Source organism: Copidosoma floridanum, unplaced genomic scaffold, assembly GCF_036245765.1.
Source record: "Copidosoma floridanum isolate Cflo_tuat_1 unplaced genomic scaffold, Cflo_Japanese_pri ptg000016l, whole genome shotgun sequence".
Classification (NCBI taxonomy): domain Eukaryota; kingdom Metazoa; phylum Arthropoda; class Insecta; order Hymenoptera; family Encyrtidae; genus Copidosoma; species Copidosoma floridanum.
The window spans coordinates 14,841,309-14,864,268 of record NW_028321893.1 but is presented as its reverse complement, the minus strand read 5'-3'; the positions used below and the strand labels follow the sequence as shown (position 1 = coordinate 14,864,268).

At 30.6% G+C, this 22,960-nt stretch overlaps 1 protein-coding gene across 5 annotated transcripts in view; it reads right to left on the bottom strand.

Moving 5' to 3' along the window:
• Positions 1-22,960, bottom strand: part of Smox (Smad on X) — a 360,356-nt gene that overhangs the window by 64,385 nt on the left and 273,011 nt on the right. For all 5 annotated transcript variants that reach the window (XM_089592307.1, XM_089592312.1, XM_089592311.1 and 2 more), the window contains exon 3: positions 3,268-3,581. In XM_089592307.1, coding sequence (XP_089448433.1) covers positions 3,268-3,581 — 314 coding nt within the window. The remainder of the gene's footprint in view (positions 1-3,267; positions 3,582-22,960) is intronic.

The window sequence follows — 22,960 nt, the reverse complement described above, 5'->3', positions numbered from 1 at the left end:
TCATATTTGCGAAAGTTTATTTTTCTTTTACAGCTTCACTGTTAGGTTCAACCAGTGCAGACCCAGTAAGACGATCGTGACGTCTGCTAGTAAATGACTGATGTAGTTTCATAGTGGCCGTCTCTATATTGTTTTTTAGTGGACAAATCATTGCCAAAAATGGTTGTAAAAATGTATTTGTTAGCAAGGTACTTTAAACTAGATAGCCCTCAAAAAAATCGATGAAATTGATGGTTAATTAGGGAACGTGCGTATTTATGTTGGCCCTAAAAAGGGACAATGACGATACTTATAGTAATTTCTGATTATTATTCTTTATAATTGAGAGCTGGCTGCAGCTAGCTTGACCCTTATCCTTAGAGTCTCTGTGTACGGAGACCATGCTGGAGAGAGGTACGCCACTGATAAGAGAATATCTCGTCTTTAAGTCGTTCCCCAGATAACCAACCGCTCATCGATGGTCGGGAAAGTGGGCCTGGAGAATACCTTCTCTGTAGGTATCCCGTTGAGACGACTACTAAGAAGGCCGTTGTGGCTGCCCGTACTCTTCAGGGCTGTCTTCTTTGGCTTGCATTTGAAGTAAAAAATTCTCTGACAGCATCAAGCCAGATGGTTGAATGGCCACAAAACTCTGAAGTGTTAGATCAGATTGTCCTCTGGCTAGACATGTCTCCTGGTATTTCGCCGGAGACGTTAACGTTCCGAACGCCTGTTTTTCCGTTGGCAATCCGGGATAAAAACCGATTTATTTTGTTTGCCCAAGAAAAAACAGTATCGTCAGTATCCCAGATGCCCAGCGGCACCACTAGCAACTATGTTCTTGGTGTACTGCCGATGAATGATTACGATAATGGACAACTTGATGTGACATCTTATAACCACTCTTCACTATCTTTGATTGCGGGTGGCTTTAATTTTACCTCGACTCCACCTTGCAGATCCTACTGAACTAAAGCGCAAAGCTAGTTTATTTTAGCAAAACTTTGAGCTTATATACGCTATTGCTATTAACTTTTTCAAGAAAAAAACTATGCTATAACGATCTCGGAATTATCAAGAATAAGTATGCAAAATTTTAGCAAAATCAGTTTAGTAGTTTTCACGGTGAAGGATTGCAACGATTTTAGCCATTTAGCTTTATTTATTAGTAAGATAATATAAAACATATGTGTGTATTGAAATTTAAGACTGCACGTTGATAGTGTGTGCCTAGTTCACTTAGCAAACACTTGAGTGCAAACGTAGGAAATGAGATCAGTTTTCTACAGAAACCGTGTCACATCAGTGTAAAGCAACATGAAAAATTGTTAAAAACAGTCAGAGAAGAGGGGCAGACTCGACATATATGTTGGAAGCGAACTTAGTTTTAAGTAATTGACTAGCCAGTTTTAAAAAAAAGTGGATTGTTGAAGATAATGAAAAGCATGTAAATACACAAGTAAAATCTCACCAACAGCAACTCTAGCATTTAAGTCATATACCGTCGGTACAACGTGTACACGAGCAAAGTTAATGCATCACAAACTCTATTACGGAATAAAGCTTATGTGCATCAAATGAAGAATCTTGGAAAAGCTTTAAGTCATTCTGGAGACTTCAAGCATGCTAAGTACGACCTATATCATACTTGAAATATTATTTTAGTGTAATCACTAACTTCCTCTACAAATGCTACTAGTTTTTTTCTTATCTCAAGGTGCATGCTAGCCGATAATTCCCTAAAGAAGGATTCCATCCAATGAGTTTTGTATTACCAAGTATCCGTAAGATTTAAACTATTGATAAAAATTTATTTCACAGTTAATCGAATTAAGATTCCTTCTTAGATAAGGAAAAATTTTGTGTTTATCAACAGTTATCTTATCCCCTTTTATTAAACGTACGTTGGTTATGAATAGTGTACTGTATTTATTTCCAATTGAGTATCATTCATGAATAATAATTTATACAATGTAACAGTTTAAAAATGGTATAATATCGACAAAAAAACTCAAGCTTATTTTTTTTTTAAATTTGGTATTGATTTGTAAATCATTTGACAAAAAAATTGTTCATTAGTATGGAAAATTAAGTTAATAAATAAGGACATACGAAAATTCTTTGATAAATGGCAACATTGGCAGCATGGTATTAATGTACTGGGGTTTAAACTGATCCAACGATACGTAGTTTCTTCTGAAGGCTTGCAAATTTTAAAGACAAAGAATTTTAAAAACGTAGCCTATAGCATACGGTATAAAAGTCAAAGAGGGACATTGCATTGAAATAATAATCTTCGCAAGGTGTTGGATTATGGACTTAGAAAGTGATGGATTTTCATGGAATTATCTTGTATATTTAGCTGTTACATACATATTATAATATAAGTGCGGAAGTAAGGTCTATTTTTTGTTTAGTGAGTCAATCTCAATTTTATAACAATTTTATAAGAGCCCATAACACTCGTTTTGCTAACAGCTCATAATGCTATTGAATGTCATACACCTTTGTGAAGCATTTAGTTATTGACTTGGGAAGTGATGAATTAGAATTAAGCTGTTACGCACATGATTGAAGTGCAAGAGCAGAGTTTAGTTTTCGTTTGGTGCATTACAGAATCAATTTTTTAATGATTTTACAAGAGCTCATCATTTTCCTTTTGCTAAAAAAGGCAATAACGCTATCCTGTTACGATACAAAACGCATTGTATCTGTATTAAATGTTGGATTACTGACTCGAAAAGTAACTTGTACAAATGTGAATGTAAGTGTACTGATGTAAATGTAAGGATTAAGTCATCATTTTATTGACCGAGCACTTATCTTGATTATTAGAAGATTCTATATAAGCCTGTAACACTCGCCATTGTGAAAATTGTACTCGTGCAAATTTAGCAGGACCCGTTAATTTTAGCTTGTTTAGGTCACAGATAATACAAAAAATTTATATGAAAAATTGAACACATGTTTTAAGAGTTTGTTCGACCCTTAAAATGTGCTGTTTTTATAGACTGGCCCACGTGTACGGTTTCCAGGGTAACCTTCATCTATTTTAATACTTAAATACAAAAATTATGATCGAACTATTTAAATGTACAATAAGTTGTATGGTCTACATATTTAAGGTATTACAAATAAATAGTGATTACCGTTATAAATAAACGTTATCCACACATTAATCATATGTTACATTAACTGTTATAAAAAAAAACATGTTCTTGCAATTCCGAGGGAAATAAATCCTAATTGGAATGTAACAAATACATAATATTCACGTATATTACTTACCAGGTGGTATTTTGCACACCGTTGCTGGATGCCAGCCATAGCGTTGATTACAGTTAGGGCTTTGAACAAAAATACTAGAATCTGAGAGACACTCTGCAAAAACTTCTCCTCCAATATAATATAATCTTACTCCTTTTCCAATATGTCTCCGAGTTTGTTCTACTACGGTATTACGATTAACATTTGATAAAAGACCTAAACAAAATCGTTCAGAGTTACTGGGGTCTGTGAATCCATCTACAGTTATACTTGGTTGTGAAGCATGAAACGTTTCTCCAACCCTTGTATTTAATTCATAGTAACTAATAGAACACCTGCAAAAAAATAATTTTGATATGAGATATCATAACTATTAGAGCCGTAGAACATCAACGTCAAAATACTAAATGGAGTTACTACTAGTTTTTTTATAAGAAACAAAAAGTTCATGATTCTATTCAACACAACTTTAGTGACGATTATTATTTACTATTGAGTGTAGTAAACTGTATTGTGGGGGTGGCTGGCTTGAATTTTAATGGCTTGGGACAGTGATTTAGATATAGTCTGTTAATAATTGCCCTTCATAAAGCCAAGAAAATACGAAACAGCAGTAACAAGAAGATATGGACTTTTATTGAGATAAGAAAGAAGCAAGCTATTTATTTACAGACTATTTTACGAATGTACAGCTCAATATAAAAGACGTCGAGCGTCAAACCTCCCTATACATTAGGGCAAATCAACGCCTCAGACGAAGACAATCACAACGTGACGTCACCCCGTGTTATTGCAAATAGGGTGACGTCACGTTATGATTGTCTTCATCTGAGGCGTCGATTAATGTGTACAGTAATTTGTCTTAGCCATAAGCACTGTAGGCAAACTGATCCAAAATTATTTTGCAAAGGAGCGCACAATCAGATATATATATATATATATATATATATATATATATATATATATATATATATATGTGTGTGTGTGTGTGTGTTTATCCAGAGGGTACGTATGCGGACAATCACATGTATGTAAGGGGAATTATGAGGACAAAACTGGAATTGTTCGCACGCTCACATTACATTACCATGTTATTGATATATATTCTAGAAGCACGTGAAGTCCACATAAGTCACTTTTTATAAACACACACACACGCGCACACGCGCTCGCGTACACACACACATAGTCAGAGACTTTGTAGTGTAAAAAAAGTACTGTGAGACTAAGAAAAGTAAATATAAATATACTTATGCAAGTGGGGCTCCACCTTCTGCACCCTCTCTGCAGCAACTCCCAAATTTTGGAGATTGGTTTATACCTATTCTCTATCTCAGATAAAGAGTTGTTTGATTTAATAAAACAACTTTATTTTTAGTCTCAAATTATGAGTCATGTGATTTTATACTGTAAAAATTAACCTATACAGAACATAAACATTTTTATAAAAAGAAATAGAGTTTCGCGAATTAAAAAAAATTTGTTAAAATTTACGATATTTTTCGAACAACTACATACAAAAATTAAAATTTCACTCAGAACATGAGAAATAATTCAAGTAATTTAAATTACCCACTTTTTTCTGGTAATAAAAACAGTAGCTATTGTGTCTTATTTTAACAAAACAATGTCGCTATTAAAAAAAATCTAAGAAAAATTAGGGACAAAAACTATTATTATTTAAAAAAAAAAGTTGCAAGATAATATCAACATTACAATTTCTAATTAAAAACAAAAAAATTGTAGTGTCACACATAGTAAAATAGAATCAAAAAATAGAAGTTTAAGACAACAAAAAGTCAACAAATTAAACAGGTACAAATAAAAATATTATACATAGAAAACAAGAATTTATAAAAACAAGATATTTAAGCAAACATTTTTCTACAGAAGTAAAGTCATTATGTATATAACTGACGGTAAAAAAAGCATTAGGATTGTTTATAACACCTTTTTTTTCCTCACTCGCGACATTGGTACTAACGATGCAAAAATGAAGAGGCTATTGTAATATCGAATGAAATATCTAAAATTATCATCGTTTAACAATAGTTACTCTGACTTATTATCATACAGACTTAAAGAATATAAAAACATTTTTCTACGTTTACAGTTCAATTTTCATTTTTCACTTCGCCAAAATTTTGCAGAACAAATTTTGCTATGTTAATATTTTAAAATACCACTGTTTTAATTCAGTAGCAAAAACTTGGGTAAAACAGAAAAAGTTCATAATAATTAAAGAATAGGTGAGCTTAACGTAGTGTCCCTTAAAAACTCAAAGCGTTTTTGTATTAAACTAATTTTCAATCGTAATAATCAATGGAGCAGGATGTTTTGAATTGCAAAGAACAGATAACGAAATACTTAATAGTAAGTTTAAAAAATGTTGTTACTGTTTTACGTTTAGTGTAACACGACTTCCAAATTCATAATATTTTTAAAGAAGCATGTAACGTTCTGCTGTCATAGCAGTGGAGAAAATTTTTTACAAGTCTTTGAATGTCTGAAGATATTTGTAGTAAAAATTTATGGAAAAAATTAAAACAATTTTATATTAAAGATTTAAAAAACAATAAAGAAAATAATGCCTAAGAACAAATAAACTGAATTTCTAAATTTAGAGAAAACTTCAAAAAATTAAAAAAAAGCCTGAGAAATAGTTAAAAGAACATGACGTGATTTATGTGATACAAGTATCAATTTTTGTGACAAATTCATTGTTTTTTGAAGTGATTTTAGATGGATTCTTTCAGATTTTAGAAACAGTCATAGGTGCGTGATTTTACAAAAAAGTATTAAATCATCATATCTTTGGTCATTATTTCTTATTCTGAAACTTAATATTAGCATTCGTTCAACTGACAAAACATTTTCAAAATTATGATTAGATACGGGAGATGGAAGAATTATATTATTGCAAGTGCCAAGTGAATAAAAACCAACTAGTATTTGTTTCAATATTTTTGGAAAAGATTTTAATTTTTCAATTAATAACGTTATACTCACTGCTCATAAAAAATATACTTACTTTTTAAATAATAAAATTCTAAATCATGTGAAAGGAGGAATAAAAACAAATTACAGTGTAGATTAGGATACTAACACGAATTTTGATGACGCTTATAGTGTTCTTTATACAAACTTTTCAATTGAATTTCTCAAAAATATTCGTAAAAGCTAACCTCCACGCGTTGCATGATTTTAATTTAAAAATTAGAACAATCGTTATGTTGATACTAAATTTAAGTGTTGTGGATGACTTATGTAACAGTAAAAGATTACAAATTACAAAATTACTCAAATACGATATTGAATTGAACATAATAACTGTAAAAAAATTAAATAGAGTTTTTATGCTAAAAATAACTTTAAATATAGAATATTTATCGTCGTAACTTTCTATTCGATACAGAAAATAATTTTCTTAGCTTAGCGTTTTCCATAACCGTAAATAGATGTGACAGTTAAAATTTTCATAATAACGAATTATATTTGAAAAAATCACTGTTTTCGTATGGTTAATTATACGTCACGTTTTAAAAATGTAAAAGTAAAAATTTATTTTGAAAAATAATGTAATGATAATTTAAAAGTAGAAAATATTGTTCGGAAACAATGGCTTGAAAGTTTCATGGACTATAATGACAGTCATCCAGTTGAGTTTTTAATATTTTTAATATTTTCTAACTACCAGAGACTACTGTGGTTGTTTACGACTTTAAAATGGCGTGTAAGATCCTAAAAGCAATAAATAAAGCGATAGATTCAGAAAAGAGAGGAAAAGAGTGAAGAGGGGGGGGGGGAAGATAAATATAATTGAGTAATTCAATATCGAAATTCGGCGAGCCAAAGTGTATTATAGGTCATATAAGTATAAGATGTATGTTCAGAAGTAAGTCTGACCGCGATCATAAGAATGTAAGGTTATGCGAGTACCTGTCAACAAGAGATGTAAAAGTTACCAAAGCTTATAGAGTTAAGTGTTATTAGTACTTAAGGATATGCAATGTAAAGGTATGGCGACTAGGATAGCAAAGTATGAGTAGCAATGCAGTTTGTAGTCTTAAGATGATTTTGTAAAATTTGGTATTGTAATTATTTCACAGATATGTATGCAAGTTCCTTTTCTGGGCCTAACTAAATGCTGAAAACTAATAAATGAATAATAATAATAATAATAATGAAGATTGTAAATCCCTACTCCACATATTATTTTTTAATTTATAAATTTTGGAGTGTTTCTATAGAAGTTAATAATTTATAGTCTTTCACATCATAGTAATTTTACACTTATGTTTTATTTCTGAAAGTATTTGTCTCAAATTGCTCCCTAAAATGAATAACTTTCTTCCGAATGAAGAGTTAATATTACAGAAATCCTCTAAAGTTTCATCTACTATCCCCACAGCTTTTTAAGGTATTATTCAAGCTTTGTCTCAAATAATTACGTTTACTTTTTGTTTTTTCTTTCCAGCTTCTTTTTCGTAGAAAGAATCTGAAATCTTATTTAAATCTCATGGTAATCGAAATATTTTAGGACTTGTCATCCCTTTCATAAAATAAAAGTTATTTCCGTCTAAGCCATAGTATAGCTTTTGTCTTTTTTGACAAAAAATAAATAATTATTATTATTCACAATAATTGTTTCTCAGTACCTATTGGATCATCAGGGAAGTATGACTTTTTATCACTAGTAATAATTTCATTTAAAGTTTTTTTTATTACTATGGGCTTTAATAAGTACATTCCTGAAATTTCTAAATCGATGATAGTTTCATTTTCCTCAATATGTTTAGAAATTATGCTTCTATTTGTTTTTGGTAATTCATAATCTTTACATGATTTTTCTCTTCATTAAAAGATTTTCTTCAAAAGTAAAAAAGCATGATTTTTCTCATCATCTTTTAACTCTTTCACGCTGAGTCTTAATATTTCAAAATCACTATTTTTTGCTTTACTCGTGTAAGTCTGTTTTTTAAAAATTTTATCAATAAAACTGACAATTGATATAAAGTATGATTAAATATGTGAAACAACTTTTTTCTCACATGGCTGAATGCTAACTAAATATAAAAAATACGAACGCAGATTTATCATCAATTTTTAACCGTGAATTCAAAAAGTGTGTTGGTGAAAATAAAATGTCCTTCTTTTTTTGCATTTTCACCCAAGCTTCCACCTTTTCTGTAAGACATTTTTTCGAAATGATTGTAACAAAAAAAAGGACCACAACGAAATTTTGGCACAACGAAATGTTTTATTAATACATTGATACACTGCTAGGTCTTTTACATTAGCAACGATTGTTTCAAATTTAAAAGAAAAAGATGTATCTTCTTTTCTCAATCTCAAGTTATTCTCAACTAGATTTAAATTTGTAACTGTATTTTAAAACTAAATAAGTATAATGAGATGTTACGTTTTGTGTGTGTGTGTGTAAGTGTAGAGAGTGTGTCTGTGTGAAAGAGTTTGAACGAAGTAAGAGTTTCACTGAATGTACACTTCTTGAATAATATAACACTTAGTTACAACACCGTTGCAACAATGGTACAAATTAAATATAACTGTTTCACATTGAGCCTTATCCACTGTATTATGAGTCATTCTGTGATTGATAGGTTATGTTCACCTCACAACACGTGTTTTACTCAAACAGTTTTTGTATGAAACTTACTGTATGAACATATCAACTTAAATAGTATGTTATTGATACTGATTTGATATATCTGATGATTAACGAGCTTGAAATAATAATTGGGATGATTTTGAATATTAACTGTTTGATGACTATTAAAAAAACAGACTTGAGTTTAACTTACTGAGAGCTAGTTACTAACTAAAAATTATGAGTACATATAACGGTAGGTGATGAAAAAACGCGTGAACAGCAAAAGCAGACTAATCACATACGCCAGAGTGTAAGAAAAGGGCGTGCAACTAGAAAACATTGAAATTTAGTCACGCTTGTAATTCGAGAGTCGTGCAGTACTGCCATTACATCTATGGGGCAAAATTGTGCGTAATTCGAAGAAACACTGCTGTTTTTAAGATTCTGAACATTAGCCGTTTGAATTGTTGAAATAAAATTATTAAAGTCTACATTCAATGTTTACAAAACGTTTTAAAAATTTTAGTTCGTATGTTTGAAGCATTTATTTCTCAATATACATTTCTCATTAATATCTGCTCAATACAGTGTCCGAGCAACCCTACAATACTTGTTTAAGCCCTCTTCAGCCACTTTCCAACTCTCCGATAACGATTATACTATCTATACAATTTTTTCGCACATTTCCACACCACCTTAGAGGCAGTATTATGGCACGCTTGTTGATTTTTTTTTTTATTTCTCAGTAAGTTTATTCTTTGCCATATTGAATACAAGGCCCCCCCCTCGTCTTGGAGTCGCCGGAGACTCACTAAATGGAACACCATAGTGTGTTGGACATCTAATGTGAAACGTTTTCAATTAGAATTTTTTCATCTATTTCAGACACTTCTCTGAACAAAAATCTTTTTATTAAAAACATATATGTTCCGAATCCACACAGTTTATTTGGTCAAGTAAAAAGCAGTAAAAAGTGAAAAAATTTAACTATGCTAAAAAGCACCGGGTATTCCTTATGCCATAAAATAATCGGTGGCCTTAAAAGGCCATTGATTTGCAGTTTTTTCCGTATAATCTATGAACAGGGCTTTTGTTTACAGCTGTAAGGATTTAAATCTTTAAAAAAATTTATATCTAACAAATTTTGTTCTCTTATCTCACAACTATATTACCAGAGCAACAAAGTCCTGGAGCTTAATCTCAACGTTTTTTATCGCAACAAAAGTACAAATAAATATTCTACCTATTTAAAAATTTGGAAGATTCAAAAGATAACTATGAGGGTTATAGTAAAAAGCTGATCTCTCACTTAATAAATTCTTTATTTATCGATTTTGATGCTGCTTTAATCTGGATGAATGTAAATGTGAATGTGAATGCGTCATTTTCTTGACGCCTAAGGTTGTATTTATTAGATACATTTGAAGTTTTCCTTCCAATTCAACTTCTTGTGACTTTTGGCAGAGTTGAGACTCTTGTGAGCTCTAAAGGCTAGTTTTTTCAACTTTGTTAGGCTGTAATATATTTGTTGGCAAGGTAGTTCGACGTCTGATGACCCTGAAAAGGACCAGTGAGCTTCTTAAGTGAACTCTTTTTTGACTAAATTTCCCAGCAAACGTGATTACCTTTATACCTCAGGGTGATCTTCTCTGGCCTATTATTGCAGCACCACACTGATCAGGAGGAAAATTACATTAGTTAAAGCTGTGGAGCTAGTTGTAGAGCTCTTTTCTAACATCTCCTGGTATAACTTCGAAGGCGCTGGTATCTAAAGCACCTTCTTATTTTGCAGACTCAGTTGTTTTTGTGATTAAAGGTAGAGAAGTTGGTTCGTGATGCTAGCCCGTTGGAGGCAGTCTCGTTGGCTTACGTCTATTATTCTTTCTTTATAGCTATTTGGTTCTTCCAGCGCAGGCCTTGGAGAATATCGATGATTCCTGGTTGAATGCTTAAAGTCAAAAGGGTAATATAGGGTCGTCAGTCACTGGGGTTCCCAGCCTTGTAACGAAAAACTCTGCTTGTAACATCTGCCAGTGAATGACTGACTTCGTTTCATAGTGGCCAGCTATATATAGTTTTTTAAGTTGACGAATCGTTGCCGGAAATAGTAGTAAAAATGTATTTGTTGGCAAGGTAGTTTAAACTTAGGTGGCTCTTAAAAGAACCGATGGGATTGATGGTTAAGTAGGGAACGTCAATACTTATAATAGCCCTGAAAAAGGCCAGTGGTGAAACTTGCAAATATTCCTCATTATTATTCTTGATAATGGAGAGTGAGCTGCGGGTAGCTCGACTCTTATTCTTTGAGTCTCTGTGTACGGAGACCGTGAAGGAGGGAGGTACACCGCTGACCAAAGAATACCTCGTCTACAGGTCATTCCCTGGATAACCAAGCGTTTATCGTTAGTCAGGAAAGTCATACCTGGAGAATACCTTCTCTGTAGTTATGCCCTTGGAACGACTACTAAGAAAGAGGCCATTTTGGCTGCCCGTACTCTTCAGGGCTGTCTTCCCTGGCTTGTATTTGAAGTAGAAAATTCTCTGACGGCACCAGGCCAGATGGTTGAACAGCTGCAAAGCTCTAAAGTGTTAGATCAGGTTGTCCTCTGGATAGACACGTCTCCTAATATTCCACCAGAGACGTTGACGTTCCGAACGCCTGTTTTTTGTGGTACTTAGTTATCTTAGCAATCCAGGGTAAAATCCGATTTATTTCGCTTGCCTATGAAATACGAGTGTCATCGGTAGCCGGGATGCCCAGCTGCACGACTAACAACTCTGTTCTTGGTGCACTGCCGATGAACGACTACGATAATCGTCAAGTCGATGTGGCATTTTATAACCAGTCTTCACTATCTTTGATTGCGGGAGGCTTTAATTTTACCTCGACGCCACCTTGGGGATCCTACTAAAGTGCCAAGATAGCTTATTTTAGCAAAACTTTGAGCCTATTTATGGCTATTGTTATCAACTTTTTCGAGAAAAAAACTATGCGAAAATCATCTCGGAATCATCAAGAATCAGTATGCAAAATTTCGGCAAAACCAGTTTAGTAGTTTTCGCGGTTAGCAATTACAACAGTTTTAGCGACTATGATTTACATATTAAGTGAGCTATATAAGAAAAAGACATGATATTTTCATAATAGGGTACATAGTATTTTGATGCATTTACATTTTTGTTCTAATTAAGTGTTTTAATATAACTTAAATTGAGCATCTGCAATCAGTGATTTATTTTAGAAAATCGTATAAGTTTAGGATACTAAACAAAACTTAAAATGATTTAAATTATAAAAATTCAATTTTTTTATCATCTTTAGATTAGTTAACGTAAGAAATTTATTTTTGAACAATATTTTCTATCTTTAAATTATTAGCACGTGAATATAAATTAAATTTTTATTTTTGCATTTGGATAATATAACGTATGATTAATTATGCAAAAACAGAGAAATTTACAAGTATAATTGAATATTATTACAATTGTGACCTTCAAATTTATGTATAGTCATAAAAAACGCTAAGACTAAAGGAAACTGTTTTCTGTATAAAAAAAAAAAAAATAAAGATAAATATCCTGTATTTGAAGTTATTTTTGGTATAAAAACTCTCCATTCAATTTTCTACTTAGTTATAATTTTTAATTTAAGATTGTTATACAGTAAATACATTAATTCATAATCTTCTGCCATTAAGTCATGAGTCATCAACTACACTTGAATTTCGTATTAAAATATTAATTGTTCTGATTTTTCAACTTAGCTCATATGGAGTCAAGCCTTAATGGATTTATAAATATATGTATATATATATATATATATATATATATATATATATATATATATATATATATATATATATATATATATCACTATCAGATTTATCAACACAAGTATAAGTAGCATGATCTACGCAGTAGTATGTTTTCATTATTTTTTTTACACAATTTAGAATTTTGTTATTCAAAAACTTACTGTATCAGTTATGAGAAATAAGTACAATGCTCTTTATCGAAAAGTTAAAACCTGTACCTAAAATATCGGAACAAACATTAATAGTTTTTTAATCCATTTGGCACTTGCAATGATATAACTTTTTCTCCTACAATATCTTACAAGAAATTTAAAAATGTTTTGTCAATTAAGCGAACATTGATATCAAGTTTTACAATACGAAACAATGACTCAAGATACAATAATTTAATTCTTTCTTGTATAATCATGCTTCTATTAAAAATTTTTTTTCTTCTAAAAGAATCTATCTGAAATCTCCTCCTAAGACAATTCATTCAATTCAAGAATGAATACTTGCACCAAATACCTCACGTAATGCTCTTTCATCTGTTTCTAAGGAATTTTTTTAATTTTTTAGAGTTTTCTTCAAATTTGAAAATTTGATTTGGCCGTTACAAGGCACTCATTTCTTAATTTTTTTCAAAATCTTCAATAAAAAATTATTTGACTTTTTCCCATAAACGTTTGCTACAAATTTCTTTAGTCATTATAAACCACGCAAAAATCATCTGAATCGACATGGCAGCGTAACGTTATATGTTTATTTAAAAATTTTGAAAATTTGGGAATCGTGTTCCACTAAACCTCAAGCAATAGCAGCATCTTTAAATGCATCGTTAAGTATTCAGATAGTCGTTCCCAATCTTTTCCCTTTTGCTTGATGTAGTGCCAATGTCGTGAGAGAAGAAAAAAATGCCATAAGTAATTCAAAATTTTGAGGTTGAGTTTGTAACGTGAAACCCAATTCTATTATAAACAATCATGATAATTTTTTTACAGTCAACTATATATGTACGACGATTTCACATCTGTAGAAAAACTTTTGCCAAAACTGTTTTCATAAACTTTTGTTTTCTGTTTTCTGCGTATAACATTTTAATTTGCGTTTGTTCCATTTGTTGACACATTATTTTTTTATCTTATTTTACTATTCGTGGCACTACAAATTTTTCGTTTTTAATTAAATTTTGTAATATTTGTAATGTCTTGCAACTTTCTTTTTTTTTAATTAAAATACTTTTTGTTCCTAATCTTCTTCAGTTTTTCCTTAATTTTGGCAATGTTATGTTGTAATAAGTCATATTGCCGTTCATTATTAAATAACTGTAATTTGGAATGTTTGAATTCTATCGATGCATAACAAAGATAATGATAAAAGCTAGTTAAATGAATGACACATTTGGGATTTTTGATGCGTATAATTTATAAGTATTTTGTCCAAAAATTTTTTTAGAAAGAGTAATTCAATTTGTGTTATTGGCTTCAAAAAAAAATTAATAAGAATCATACGATAAAGTACTTAAATCAAAGAAAAAAAAAATCATGATTGATACAAATCCTGAAACCATATTTAAAAAAAAAGTTATTTTGTCCAGTTGATTTATAAACTGTTTGTACAAATCAACCTCTGCAATCATTTTTATACTCAAAACATCTTCATCTGAAAAACTTCAAGTGAAAATTTAGTAGGACTATTATAGATCAACATAGTAATGTTGTACAGACTGCGTTCCTATCCAGTACTTTCTAATATGAACGATACCTGAAGTAACTAAGTTTTTTTATACAAATATTTAAAAATGGTATTTTCCTGAAAAGTTATGAGATCCTAATAAAAACACCTCTTAACAGAATAAAAAGGTTAGGTAAGTTTGATGTGTTGGTGAATATTTTGTAAGGAACTTCTTAAGCCTTTATACCCTTGCAATGAATAGAATTCTTCCTAAAGCATCTGTAGCCTTAAAAAGTTCTGAAATCAAAATATAAAAACGGTCAAGTTTTTTTTTGGCACAACATACATTCCATATGCCACTTGTAGTATAATACTGTGTAATACTCGTACTTGAATAAAATCAAACTAAGTAACATTGACTTTTGATAGGTATTGTATACAAGTTTTACATCAACACATACATTTAAATAATGCCCTACCATGTCTATTGACTGACGACATAGCCAAGCATCAATGAATATAATGTCAAATTAGCATGAAGTAGCAGTCAAAAGTCAATATTACTGAGTTTGATTTTGTTAAAGTACAAATATTAGACAGTATTTAGGTAAATGTACCAATGCTGGAACGATTTTTTGGTGAAATTTTGTTTTAAAATTCATACAAAATTACATGTGGAAGATAACATGAGCATTTAAACTTTTGTTGATATATTTTGCTGCCTACTTATTAAATACATTTTTTGATGAATTTTATCTTAACAAGAAATAACTTTAATTTAATAGAAACTTACTATGCCATGTTGTACCTAAAGTGAAACACCATTGAGAATGCATGTCCCAATAGTGGTACGTAATGTCCCAATCGTGAAACGTACATGTTATTTCAATAGAATCTATGTGTTTCACCAACGGGACATCCAAAATTTGAGGTTATGTTGTGAATTGTACGTATAATGAAACAGTCATTTCAATAAACTTTTTATTTTATTGTAATGCAATTAAAGATAGATGATAAGTTTTGTGGATATGATAAGACACCAGTTTAGAGATCTATGATGAATTTTTTTAAGATAAAGTTCTCAAACGTTTATTAGTTATTGCCTGTTCCACCATTGGGACAGAATTAAAAAGTGTGTTCCAGCGTTGGTACTTTTACCTTATACTACAAGTGTTATACGAAATGCATGTTGCGCCAAAAAAACTTGACCGTTTTCATATTACGATTTCAAAACTTTTTAAGGCTATAGATTTATTAGGAAGAATACTATGCATTGACAGTGTATAAAGGCTTAAGGAATTTTTTACAAAATATTCATTTAACACATTAAACTAACCTAACCTTTTTGTTATATTAAAAGGTATTTTTATGAAGATTAAAATAACTTAAATTTTTTTCAATACTCTGAATGAAATTTTGATTTTCATGTTTAATCGTTACAAGAATATAATCAATTTAAAAAATTTTTTACTTATTTCTGCCTCAAAAATTTCATTTGTTTTTATGAAAATATTTATACGCAATAAACGTTTCTATATAAAGTATAAAATCAAATGACTCATAATTTAAGACTAAAATAAGGTAGTGTTAATAAATTATTGAACTCTTATTATGAGATAAAGTATAGGTATTAAAGGATATTGAAAAATTGTCCACTGTCCAGACCCCCCCCTCTTATATCCTCCTTACTACCCCTTAGCCAACTCTTAAATTAAGGTAAGATTACTTATATTTTTTTGTTGAGTTAACCTAGTTAAATGTTAAATTTCCCCCTCACGCCTTTCACCACCTTTTATCATAACTAAAATTTTTGGTGCTTTTTCATTACTCCTATAAAAAAGACAGAATTATATTAAGGACGTTCGGTAGTGTTAGCGGGGGGAAACATTTGCGCGGTGAGGGGAAACCAGCAATGAATGAAGATTTGGCAACGTCGTACAGGTCTTAAATGTGTGAGTGTTCATGTACACGCATCAGGTGTCTCTGCACACTCTACACTGTCTGCTCGTCTGCTGCGTGCTGCGTCGGTTACGACAGCGTTCGTGTATCAATGTTTTTGTGATAAAGCTGTAAGTATTTGTTACTGATTTATTATAAAAGTGTAGTGAAAATGAATAAATGAGTAATTAGAAAGACTTGTAATAAATGGGCAAAGCCCTTTAATCAAAAGAGCTACCAGTGTAAATAAAATACTTGAATTTTTAAATGACTTGACAAGTCTCATACAGCATGGGATGTCAGATAAGTAGGATGATTTCTAAGATGAGTGATTCAAACTATGAGCATGTGATTTTGTAATGTGCAAAAAAATTGTATCTTAAGAAGAAATAATAAATTTGAAATTAGAAAAAAAAAAAAAAAGCGTGTTATTAACATTTATTGTTTTTTATGGGAAGGGGTGGGCGTTCTGTACATACACTCACGCACACACGTAAGCTTGTATTTTATGCGTGAATGCATAAATATCTACAATAATATTGAGATATTTACTGATCAACATCCTGGAACATTTTGAATTTCCCGCCACTTGCAACGTTGCCGTTGCGTTTCGGTCGAGCTTTTATTTAATTTTTTATTTATAAACGAATCAGACGATCGTCGCAAAACTTGGTATACATCAAATTAATAACATTATCTGTAACATATAAAAAAATTGGCCAAATTCACTGGCCCAATTTGCTTAAAACTGTGATTTAGTCAGTTCTCCCATAAGCGACAGTGTTAAAATGACTTAACTTTGAAATTCAATATCTCGAAAACGAAACAGAGGAACCTCTTTAAATTTTGACTGGTTTATTGTAACAACAATAAAAACGTCTGGTCAAAATTTCAGAAAAATTCGTTGGAAAATTCAATCACTACCAAACGTCCTTAATTTGTTTCCCCCTACTTCGTGACTTACCTCATATTTTTTGTGCCTCACCTTTCTCACCACCTCTTAAAAAAAAATTTGTATCTGTCATCATCACATTTTAAGAAAACACGCGTTAAAATCGTACATAAAGCGAATAGCTAATGCGAAAAGTGCTATCCATCGATAATTGTTGGTTTGGTTCCACTAATGTTAATGCACTCTTAGGCTGTATTGATAATTATACAAGTAGTAATGTTACATTTCTCTGTTTTTTTATATAAGTAAAACCTAGCTACAATTCGACAGAAGCATCACCACTCTTGACAAAAAAACACACTGCTGGATCCATTTTAAAACACAAAAATTAAAACTATAAATAAGATTTTTTTAAAATAAAATAAAAAGTGCAATTAAAACTTTCTGAATACACTCTTATTTTAAAACATGAATAATGTTTAACACAATGTTATAATAAGTAATAATACATTTACAGATAGATTTTTCAGAATTGTATTTATGTGTACAACATACGATAACGTAGCATTTATGATAATTTGTTACGTAACATATTTTGATCTCCTTTCAGAATTTTTTAGCCCCACAACTTTTTTTCATTTTTTTGTACAGGTTCTCTATCACTCTATCTTTTTGAAATATCAAAACAAAATCTTATTCTCTTTTGCAGTTCTTTAATAGCTATACGGTTTTTTGGTAAATTTTATTTAATTTTAATGTACAAATAATTTATAAAACTATTTTGTGTATAATTTGTTAGCAGATTTTTGACCTAACATTTATGTAGTGCTAAGGAATGCTGATATCTTTTTTCTGATTTCAGTATCCTTATTTACCACATAAAGATACAATTTCTTTTTTATTCTTTGTTGAAGCCTTTGTCTTTAACTTTAGATTCGTCAGTTGATGTGGAAAACGCTAAAATTTAAATAAAATTAATTTTCTGTATAAAATAAATGATAATAAAGGCGGAATTCCTGTATTTATAATTATTTATGGTTAAAAACTTGAAACTAATTTTTGTTCTTTTTTTTTATAAATTAAAAAAAATGAAATAGTATAATCAAAGAGTAAAAAATTATTTGAGTTTAAAAAAACATAGCAGTTCGTAAAAATCATTAGGTAAACTAAACGTAATGTTTTTTTTTTTTTTTTTTGTAGAGGTTCGTTTATTTCAGTTGTTCAGTACTTAAGAGTCGTAGCTCATCTTGAAAATTACAGTTAACTAATTTTTTTTTTATTAAGAACAATAATTTTTTAAGTTAGCTTATTTTTAAAGCAAATATAATAATTTAGTTTTAAACTACAGAAATGAAACCATTGAAATGGTCTTAAGAATGTTCCTTTCATGATTGTGGTTTGATTATTTCTTTCCAAAACGATAAATATTAAAAAGCTCTCTCATTTTAACTATCAAGTTATTTCTTCAAAAAATTTGCGTAGAAATTACTTAAGGAGTCTTGTCTTACATTTTTAAAGCTTTTCCGTAAAATCATACAAGCCTCTTTCATACTACTCAATCCACTTCTTCTTACTTTTTTTTTAATTTTAATCTTTTTAAAACGGTTATACTATTTGTTAAATCTTAAGTTAAATAAAAAGTACTCCTCTGGTAATGGTAGTCCAAACTATGAATACATTTATTTTTCTTGAAAAATAAAATAATGTCAAGTATTTATAAAAAAATTTTTGCTCGACACTATATTCAAATAAATCTATTGTAAGTCATTCTTAATATGTTTTTATGTTACTACAAAACGTGTATTTTAGCTATCAATACGTTAAATTAGTAACAAAGTTTATCTTCTCAGTTGAGAATTTTATATAACAATAGCATATACAATACAAATTCATATTATTTTACTGATTTCAAAATCTAAAAGATTTAAGTGATAACTGTCAGAGTTGTGATAAAAACCTGATCTCTTACTTACTAAATTTTTTATTTGTCAATTTTTACTCTGTTATTTTACTCTCAATGAATATTCTGCGTCAGTTTCTTGATGTCTGAAAATGTATACATTAAAAGCATTCGAAGTTTTCTTTCTAACTCACCCTTTTGCGACTATAGGCATTGTTAAGACTTTTGTGAACCCTCAGCGCTCTTTTACAACAAAGATAAAACTTAAACGGTGAAAATGGTAAAAGGAAACGAGAGTCAAGATGATGCAAATGTGACAGTAGCTGAAGTGCTGATGAGTCTTTTGACGACAACGTCTCGTTTCAAAATGCAATAAAATTTGTTTTTATATTTGATGTGAAAAATATTCCGTTCAAGCACTAAATTTTAGATGTTAGGAACGGAGAAAGTTGGGTCAGAGACGATCAAAAAGATTTATGTAAGAGAGAAAGCAGTGTTGCAAAATCTGCGAGATGCCACATGGATAGAAGGTGCTGTACTAATAGAAACGGTATGCGAGGGGAAGAACTGTCGCTCATTATTAAACTGAGTTGCAAAAAGTGCGTCGACAACAAGGCCAATCAATGGGCCAATATTATGAATTATAATTATGTGAACATACAGTTGGACGGTGCTGAAAAGACTCTGGTGAAAGATAAGAGTAATATGTACAACGCACATATCATGACACCAACGAGAAATATGGCGTTAGACATGTTCATAGAAGAACGAACACCTATAATATGCCAGCAGGTAGATGAGAAAGAACTTGCTGCTCTATCAGATGCTTTTCATTATTGACTTTAGTGATTGACATCGACATAATCAATTACATACGTATAACAATCATCGATTTGAACAGGATAAATAAGGGAAAATTAATAATATAATCAATTAATAGATAATTTTAATTATCACTTTAACTTTCATCATAGACAATTGAACAATAATCTAACTTTCGCGAAAATATTGGGAACAATAAAAAAAGTCAATATCATGGAAATCAACAAAACGGTCATAATTATGGTCAAAATAATTTAAATCAGTATAGTAATAAAAATTTTAAAAGTTGTTACGCACAACAAAATTCGAGTTTTAATTTTGGAAGTAACTAATCTTATAGAGGCAAGACAAATAATTATAAAAGATACCCCAAAAACAACTATAATAATCATAACTAACAAAATTTAAGTTCTAATAACCAAAGGAAATTTTTTTTCAAATTATCAACAGCCAAGAGGCAATTATTTGCCACGTTATTTAAACTTTTGGGTGGCTCACCCCAGATGTCATTCAGAAATGAGCTCCCAGTGTTTCAATCAAAACAAAACGCCGAGTACTTAAGTGATGAATATTGCAATTAAATTAATTGATTTGACAGGAATAAGATCTTACCCCATTTAGATAAAAAGTATAGTTATTATAACAATACGAAGAAAACCTACGATTTTTCATACTGTCTTAAATAATATTACTGTTGAAAATGGAGGACTACTCTGTCAAAAATTTTGTAAGGACCAACAGGCCACATTATCAAACTATCTCGATACGGACGCTATCATGTAAGATGATGATAATGTAATAAACCTCATTTCATTGTAAAAGACACAAAGAATACAACACTATAAAAAAGAAGAAAAAAATTAGATCACTCAAAAACTTAAAAAACAAGCTTAAGAAAACAAAATCTAAGTCCCTACGTTTGATCCAAATAAAAAGTTATAAGGATATTTATAAAGACAATAAATAAAGAAAAATTTTTTAACTTGTAAATTTATGAAGGCAATCATAACAAAGTCCTTATTATAAATATATAGCAGGGCCACTAAAAAAATGAGATGTAACAAGATACAAGAAATTCAGTGGTATATTGGCGGATGTATAGTTCCAAGATGAGTGTAATAAATTAATTTTGACTGGAAAAGGAGAGAATCCTTAGACTATTATTTGCCCCGATATGGAAAATAACGAGAACAATCAGTGTAAATATATAAACTTACTTTACAACAAGTCTCAATGTAACTTAATAGATGAAATTCTTTACTGCAATAACAAGATAAAACGACAAGATCTTCCTAAAAACAACAAGTTAACGATAAATCACTTAAACACACTTTCAAAGTCTACATACGTCAAGTTGTATCAATCAAACACTTAATCAAATGAAGGTTATTTACCGCAAACCGATGTAGAAAATAATAATGTATACTTAGGTGAAGAAATAGTGCGCAATAAAAACAACTACTGTACTATTATGGCAATTATTGGCAGCGGAGGACATATCGTAATTAATGTAGACCCAAAAGAGATTTTACCTTTCAAGTACATCACACTAGAATTTAACCCTAATATTAATAGCGAAGCAAAAATTTATTTAATTAAGAATAATCTTAAACGAATAAAAACACTCAAGAAACTCATGTATATATGTCTCTTACATTTAGAATAACGAGATAGAATTTATAGTTTTATAATAGAATATCACGACATTGGATTACTACCAGGGAAGTCCCTACGTTGTACAAATTTTGTTCCCTGTGATGTCCCAACAGGAAATAACATTTTAATTACCACTGAGCAATAAATTCCCCCACCAGAACATAAAAGAATCTTAGAAGGACATCTAACTAAGACACTCAGAGATGGAATAATAAAACCTTTGTCATTACAATATAATTCACCTCTCTGGATTGTTCTAAACAAACCTGTCAGCAACGGAAATCTAAGAAGGAAGGTAGTAATCGATTCCCGAGAACTTAATAAAAAAACCATTGTTCATGCATATCCATTTCCTAAAATCATAGATACAATGGACCAGTTTGAAGGATCAGTATATTTTTCATTAGTTGATTTGGCAAGTGGATTTTAACAAATTCCTATGGATGAACAGGATAAGTATAAAACAGCATTTACCAACGGATCTCATATTAAGAGGTTTATTAAATGTAGAAATGTTAGTGTATTTAGATGACATTATTGTTTGTGCGAAAGACCAAGCAGATTACAACCGTAAAATTAGGTTACTTTTCGACTAGTTAGAATCAGTGAACATCGTGCTTCAGCCAGATAAAGTTGAATTTTTGCGAAAAGAGGTCATCATTTTTGGACACATTGTCAGTCAACAAGGAACTAAACCAGATCCCAATAAGATACAAGTCATTCAAGAATTCCCCCAACCAAAAAGTTTGAAAAATATAATACAATTCTTAGGGTTAGCAAGGTACTATAGACATTTTCCTGAAGACGTTTCGAAAACAGCAAAGCCACTGTCAGATTCATGGAAAAAGGGAAAAAATTTGAATAGACTAAAGTACAAAAAAAGAATTTTCTAAATATTAAAAGACCATCGATGTCACGAGCCTGACTACGCTATTGGAGCAGTATTAAATTGAGAAGAAGAAGGGTTTGACGATTATGTTGCCTATTTTTCAACAATTCTGAATAAAACCAAACCATTCTACAACTGAAACGGAATGCTGGGCTGCACTAAGCAATTTACGCACATGAAAGGGGTACAACGAGATCAGGAGCAGATTTACCTAAATTAGCCAGGGGCCTCGAACAATCCCTTCGTTAAAAAAAAAAAAAATTAAGAACATCCAAAATTGTATAATAGTGTGATTGCTTGAAAGATTCGAATTAAAACATTTTCACAGCCACAGACTTTATTAGCATCTCGACCAAGTATATAAAGAAACGCCACTAAAAATACATCAAACGATTTTAGATAATTAAAAGTAAGTTTTTCTGAATCAGAAGCCTTGACATTATAAACTAGGGATACAAATTTAAAAATTACCAGAATAACATTACATAACGCAGAAATCAAGAAATGCCACAATTACTAGTCAGAGATATAATTATAT